This window comes from Malus domestica, chromosome 17 (genome assembly GCF_042453785.1).
Source record: "Malus domestica chromosome 17, GDT2T_hap1".
In the NCBI taxonomy this organism is placed as follows: domain Eukaryota; kingdom Viridiplantae; phylum Streptophyta; class Magnoliopsida; order Rosales; family Rosaceae; genus Malus; species Malus domestica.
Genome location: NC_091677.1, coordinates 28,183,171 through 28,190,034, shown reverse-complemented (window position 1 = coordinate 28,190,034; position 6,864 = coordinate 28,183,171). Strand labels below are relative to the sequence as shown.

The 6,864-nt window shown below is 35.7% G+C and overlaps 1 protein-coding gene across 4 annotated transcripts; it reads right to left on the bottom strand.

The window, feature by feature from the left end:
- Positions 1-2,318: 2,318 nt before the first annotated feature.
- On the bottom strand, positions 2,319-6,298 carry HSF3 (heat stress transcription factor A-4b-like). 4 transcript variants are annotated; one of them, XM_017323813.3, is made up of 4 exons: positions 6,025-6,298; positions 5,891-5,947; positions 5,538-5,803; positions 2,332-3,637 (listed from the first exon to the last, which is right to left on the bottom strand). In XM_017323813.3, exons 3-4 carry the CDS (start codon positions 5,754-5,756, stop codon positions 2,534-2,536), a joined length of 1,323 nt encoding a protein of 440 aa, XP_017179302.3. In that variant the 5' UTR covers positions 5,757-5,803; positions 5,891-5,947; positions 6,025-6,298; the 3' UTR covers positions 2,332-2,533.
- Positions 6,299-6,864: the final 566 nt, after the last annotated feature.

Sequence of the window (6,864 nt, the reverse complement as noted above, 5' to 3'; positions counted from 1 at the left end):
CGAGACCCCCCAATAACCATGAGATTAGCTAAGACTATCCTCTCTCGTCCTCGTCATGCTCAACAACCACTCCCGATAGACTCCTCGTCATCTTCGGTCACCTAAATCATAATAAAATATTAATAATTTATATATTAAATAATATAATATTAGAATTTGTTATTATTTAGCTTCTTAGTCAAACACTGCACCAAACGCTTCACTAAGTTAGTCCAGCTTAGTCTAAGCCAGTCTAGCTTAGTCCTTGAAACTAGTCAAGTCCGAGATAGTCCGGCGCAACAAACGCCCCCTGAAGAGACATTGTTCACCTACTTAAATACAAGGCCATCTGCCGTCACGGAGGACCAAACGTAATATTTGGTTATGTTTTAGTCTTCTAAAAATTGATATTTTAAAGACTATTTTAGGGCTTAGTTTTTCAATCTTCAGCTAAGCAGGGTATTTATTTTCCTTCATATTTAATTACTTTTGGGGCCAAACTTGGCTTGCTATGGAGCTATACGTTGCATGTCCTAGGCAAAACTTAGACATTCTTTTGTGAAACTATTAATTTAAGGGAATTTTAACAAAAAGTCTCTAGTATTATTCATTTTAACAAAAAATCATATTTTTACATTAAAAAGTCAATCCTGATACTATTTACTTTACCCTTTATTTTGTCATTGTCATTAAAATTCAAAGTTTTCAAGTCATTTTCATTATTTTTCCTTTAATTTAATCCTTAAGTTATATCTTAAGTGAAAATTAGGTTTCTAAACTATTTTTTTCAGAAAAATCAGTCATAAATTATAAAAATTGACCAATTACACCCCTAATAGTATATTTGAAACTACTATACTCAATTTTTTGTCAATTTAAGTCACGTTACTTGCATGTGATACACATTGAGGGTTGATTGATAATTTTTCATAATAAAAAATAGTGTATGAACTTAACTTTAAAGGGTAAATTAGACATTAGATTTGTAACTTATATGAAATGTTAATGGCTTATAAGCTAGAAAATGACGGTATTACACTCTAAAGTATGTCAAGTGACTTACGTTGACAAAAATTGAATATAATAGTAGAGATGAAATTAACAATTTTTAATGAATTTAGAAATTTATTTTATCAAAGAAATAATTCACATACCTAATTTTTATTAAAGTGATAATTTAATAACTAAATCGACACTTTACCCTATTCTTTTAGTCGGATTCCTTTTTAACTGTTTGATTGAAGACTGATTTTGTCAATTTAATGCGGCCTATAACCACTTGGCTGGGATGGCGTATGGAGTTACTCCTTGCAAAAAATAGCTTTTGTTTTAAACCTGGACGGATGACTTTGTAAACATCTAGAAGGCAGTGTCAATAAGTTTGACCACGTAACTAGTCAAAGCTAATTTGTCTAAGGTTCTGAATTCTCACATAAATAGTGAAACTAGTTTTCACTACTCGTTATTTTTGGAGCATTAAATTGTTCCATTTTAGTCAAGTTAAACTTTAAATATTTTTAGTTCGAAGGGATTGGTCGGGAGATATCATCACTTAATGCTAGAGATTTAACAGATGTTAAATTTTCAAAATGTAAAGTGGCTATTTCAAATTTTTCGTAAGGTTCAAGCCAATTTAGAATTATTTAAAGAAATGTTTGGTGATCCAGACATTATAAGATCTATATGTTAGACTGGTTAGGCTATAAGATTAGATTTGATCAATCGGGTTTTTTTTGTCTACTTTCATATGCAACCAAACGGAAAGATAATGCTCACGGGGACGAAACCTTTCATTACTTTTTGTTTAACTTGCCAAAAATGATTATCCTTCAACATAGAAGCCCTTCTATGTGACATTATGAAAAAGTCTTCATAGACCTTTGCTAGGCCAACAGACAACCAGCAACAAACAAAAAAACACAACAAATCAAACAGCTTCATCCCCAACACCTGAACCTTGAAGATATCCAAACCCCAAACTTGTGCACTCAATATTATCAGATACAATGCATAATTAATTATGCAAGTAAAACTATGTTAGGAACACATTTTGGACTGAAATAAACACTCTTTGGCAACTTCTTTCATGGGATGGACTGTAAAGTATACATACTTATACGTAAAATGTAGCTAGTTTAGACCCAAAGTTGAGACGTAGTTGCAATTTCAGACCTCGGTTTCTTAATCTATCAAATTTGCTGATGAATCAATATAACAAAATTGAAGATCAGGCAAAGTTGCCTGTATAAATTGCATGCAGTCAAGTTGCATTCAGATTTATATTTAAACAAAAAATAGATAAATTCAAATTATAAAACAAGGAAATTAAGGTAGGTATATAAGCAATAGAACTCCCTGAAACCTCATATTATTTACTTACAAAAACTAAACTAATGGATGTCTCTAATTCCACGCTACATCAGAAAGAATCAAATATGCTCCACAAGAACGAGCTCGAAAAATTGGTATGTCTATAAATACATGACTAAGTAAATCCACCTTAAACAGTATACGTCTGAACATCGAAACCCCGAAGAGTTCAGTTTAACTAAGATTATGTAGCTGGAGTGAGGCGCCCTATTTGGTTGGTGAAGTTATCGACATTATCTGTGTTCCACCAGTGCTTTTTCTGGATAGCCGGATTGGCATCGCTCGCTTTGCCATCGCCATCCCTTCTTTCTGAGTGTACTTCCAGCGCATCAGCTAAACCAGGGGTCTCTGTTAGGCATTGTTCCCAAAATACATCATTTGCCTTGGTAGGCTCGGCATTTTTCACTTCCAGTTCCACTACCATTTCTTTGGCAAGTGCAGGGGCACTGTCGGGCTTAGAGTTCATATCGATTCCTGAAGATTTAGACCTGAAATCAACAGTGGGGAACATTGATGTTATAGAAAGGATGTCAAGAATATTTGCAGACCCAGCCGCCACCTCTGGGAATGAATGAGCATTCATTGAATTCGGTGAAGATAAATGTGATCTAGGTGAGCAAGGCCTGCTATTCATGCTGGTGTCTTGTATTTCGGTAACAATGATAGGAGAGGCCTGAGACAACGGGCCAATATCATTTACATCTTCGGGCATTGCTTCCCCAATCCCATGTAGAAAATCTTCCCAAAAGTTTAAGGAAGACTCCATCTTCTCAAGCTGGTCCAACTTTATTATGGGAGTTGAAATTGATCCCAAATTTTCTTTCTGCGGATTCAGATTCAAACCTTCCATACCAAAGTCATCAGGAAAGTGGTTTGAATTCAGTAATCTTCTCTTTTTGCTATGGATTTCTGACTGCTGCACAAGTACAGAAGCAAATCCCGGTTTCTGCACTAGTTGAGCCAAGAAGGCCGTATATTGCTTCTGCCGATTCTCCATGTTCTGCAGTTGTTCTCGTAATATCTGTACTTGAAATTCAAACTCCTGATTCTCTCTTTGATGCCGCTGTAGCTCCAACTCAAGCAAGCTTTTATCATGATTCAGTCTACTGATTTTCTTCTCATATTCTTCTCTCTCTGTATCACTTAAAGCAACTGTATACTCGTGATTCTGCATGGAATGACTATGAATTGGCTTGCGGCGGTGAATATTCTTCAGCAGATGTCTTCCTCCTCTTAAAAATTCCTCATTTGCAAACTCCCACTGTTCAGGATCAATCTTTCTAAACCCCTGTGCATACAGAACACAGATGTTTAACAACTACAAATCATAAGTACTCAGATTAACAACTCAAAAGGAAAAAGAAATTTCATGGTGCTAGGTTAAACAAATATTGTACTAAAGTAGCACATGCTATATTAATCAAGCACACTCATTATAAATTATTTCAAGCTTTCTAATCTCCTGAGGAATACTCTAAATCCTCCTTACAGCAGATTTCTGATCTCCAAACTGTAAAGTAGCACTACAACAACAACAACAAAGCCTTTTCCCACTAGGTGGGGTCGGCTGTATGAATCCTAGAACGCCACTGCACTCGCTTTTGTGCCAAGTCTTCCTTTAGCTCTAAGTACTCCATGTCTTAAGAGTCTCTTTCCAAGTCTTCACAGGTCTTCCTCTACTGTAACGTAGCACTAGCCCAATAAAATGCAACTAAGACCTTTTGCCTCTCTTTTAAAAGAAAATTAAGGCCAGTTCTGGTTACCGTTTTAGAATTGCAATCAATGGTTTAGTTTTTCATCTGCACAGTGGAAGGAAAAAGTCCAGGAAGTAGCAATTATAAATCTCAGCACTAAGAGCAAAAGTCTATAATTCGACTTCAGGAGTGACCCGCTCTTTTGGATGAAAAATAACTTAATTATGACCTTTCTTCAGATTTCCCTCCCCACAAAAAACAGGTAATAGTGAACTGCACTCTCTTAATTAAAAAAAAACAAAAAAAAAAAAAACTGTCCTACAAATCCCAGCAAACACCAGGGCAAATATAAGATACACTTAAAACCAGTGCCTTGACTGCAACATAGGAAATATTTGCACCTTTTACACTTCCTTATCCAGAAGATACCTTTGAATTGCTGGCCACCTTATGGTAGCACGTCTTGGAAGCATTTTAGTGAGGCCTCAACACTGTGTGCCAACAGCCAACCTACCTACTCAATGTGCTGACACTTTCCCCTAATGCTTCAAGCAAAATAAACACCCAGTGCAAAGCATTTAAATAATCTTATCGCTCAAATTTCAAACCATGTAATTTTGGCAGATATCATCCTCAGTAATAGCAACCATATAACTATGAAAGCCGATGCAAATGAGCACCAAATGAAGAACCACTACTTTGTCATTCCAAATAAAATGAAATATTTCTTGTTTCCTCCATCATTTTTAGAAGTTTTTCCACGACCAGGTTTCTTAATTTGGAAGCTTTATACGCAGGTACTTCTTTTCTTGATCAAACAACTTGTATGTGTTTGGAACCTAAAGGAAAAGCATCTATGGCTCGTAGCTATAGGCGCTTCATGGTCTTGGCCATATTCAAGTCCTCTCGTCGCCAAACATTTTTCCATTTTGATTCTATAGAGCCAGCTAATTTCTGAGGAGGGACCACCTCCTTCTCAATTGGTTCAATGAGAGAAACAATCTACAAGAATCCTCAAAATTTTGATCACCTTTGGGGCAAAGGACCAAATTGGACTAGTGCACTCGCAAACCACACAAAACTAGAAATGGCGAAAAAAAATGAAGACACAATTGTAAACGGAAAAATTATGAAAAAAAATGAGATCAGCATCATATGCTTGCAACTGCTTATGAAATAGATTACAAATACTCCAACAGATGATAAAAAGATCAGATTGACTTACGAACGCAAACAATTCCTACTTCAGAGGGCAATAAAGCGCGTACAAGCGCAAAGTAGAACAAAAAAACTGCAAACAAACTAACCAGTTTTGAAGTTTATAATGCCACTAAGTTAATCATTCATTTAAATTTAGTTTATCACAACAAAATTAAACGCATAAACATCACGCAGTGAATTGTATCGAAATACTATGATTTCCATGCTAATGAGGCCCCTGTATTCAAGATAAATCAAATGCTTCGAAAGTGAAGGAAATACCAAAGAACTTACATATGTATTAAGCTGCCTCACGAAACTCGAAAAATTGTTGTGCTTGAAATACATGGGAAGCATTTCCTTGGCGAACTCGGTGGGATCCCAAACTACGAAACTAGAACCACTCTCAGTCCAGGACACCATGTGGTTGGAAGAAGGATCATCCACCAAGTCATATGTTTTGGTCAGAAAAGGCGCCGGTGCGCCACCAGAACCACCCTGAGACCCCTCCATAATCCACAAACGCTCTCGACCACTTGAGCTACAAGTCGCTCGCCAATCTAAGTGGAGTTAGTGAAAACACAGAACTCTGGAACCAAAATTTCAAAACCCCAGAATTCATAGGTTGGCAAAGTTATGAAATTTACCTCAACTTTCAATCAAGTAGCAGCAAGTAAACCAGTTGAGCATCCAAACCAAAGAATCTGAAAGATGGGTATCAATTTAGAAGCTGGAAAATTGGCATCAAATCAAGTTTTGGGGGGATTTGAGAAAAAAAAACCAGCAAAAATCCAAGCCAATCAAAGGGAGTTTCTTTTTTTGCTGAATCCGAGCTGGGATTGCATCAAATGAACCCAAAAAAGCAAACAAAGGAAGAAGGTAAAAGATTTAAAGCCAATCCCAGAAACTGTGTGATTGAATGATGCAAATGGAGGAAAGCAGTCGAGAGAGAATGTGACATAGGAAGGAACTTAGTTTTTGTATGCGCACAATCTTTGACTTTTCCGAATCAATCTAAACGCGCAACTTGGAGAGAAAGCAAGAGAGAGGGAGAAAGTGTTTGATTTTTGTGGTATTTTACTATTTTATTCTCTAATCGGCATTTGCATTTGAAATATTTTGATTTATTTATTTATTTTAATTTTTTTTCTTTTAAACGATATTTTATATTAATCAATGCTATAAAAAGATAAGATTTGAATACAAGGTTGAATAGAAAGACACTTTACAATTTGTCTAAATAATATAAAGTATGTCCGTCTGTGGGTTTGAAAATTTTTGCATGAAAGATTTTTTAATATGCCTGAAACACGTAATGGTACGTTATATGTTATAATATAAATTAAATGAAATATATTATTCAAATATCTTTGTACCTATATAATGACGTATGCAGATGTGTACGTGTTTCTAGACACTAAAAATTTTGAGAACACAGAGTTGGAAGTTGGAGAGTGGAACGGTCATACACGGATAAAAAGATACAAAATATTGGAGAAAAATATTTGTTTTTTATATTATTTGTTATAATTTGTAGGAGAAATTATGAGGCACATAGGCAGCACAGGACTTTGGTGTTATTATGTCCAGAAAGCAAACTGGCGTTGACGGGAGGCACCAG

Bases quoted from the DNA above. Each gene is read 5' to 3' on its own strand.
- HSF3 (XM_017323813.3), bottom strand. From the start codon at position 5,756: ATGGAGGGGTCTCAGGGTGGTTCTGGTGGCGCACCGGCGCCTTTTCTG. The intron at 3,638-5,537 runs GTAAGTTCTTTG...CTGTATGCACAG, and splicing joins TGAGGCAGCTTAATACATAT to GGGTTTAGAAAGATTGATCC.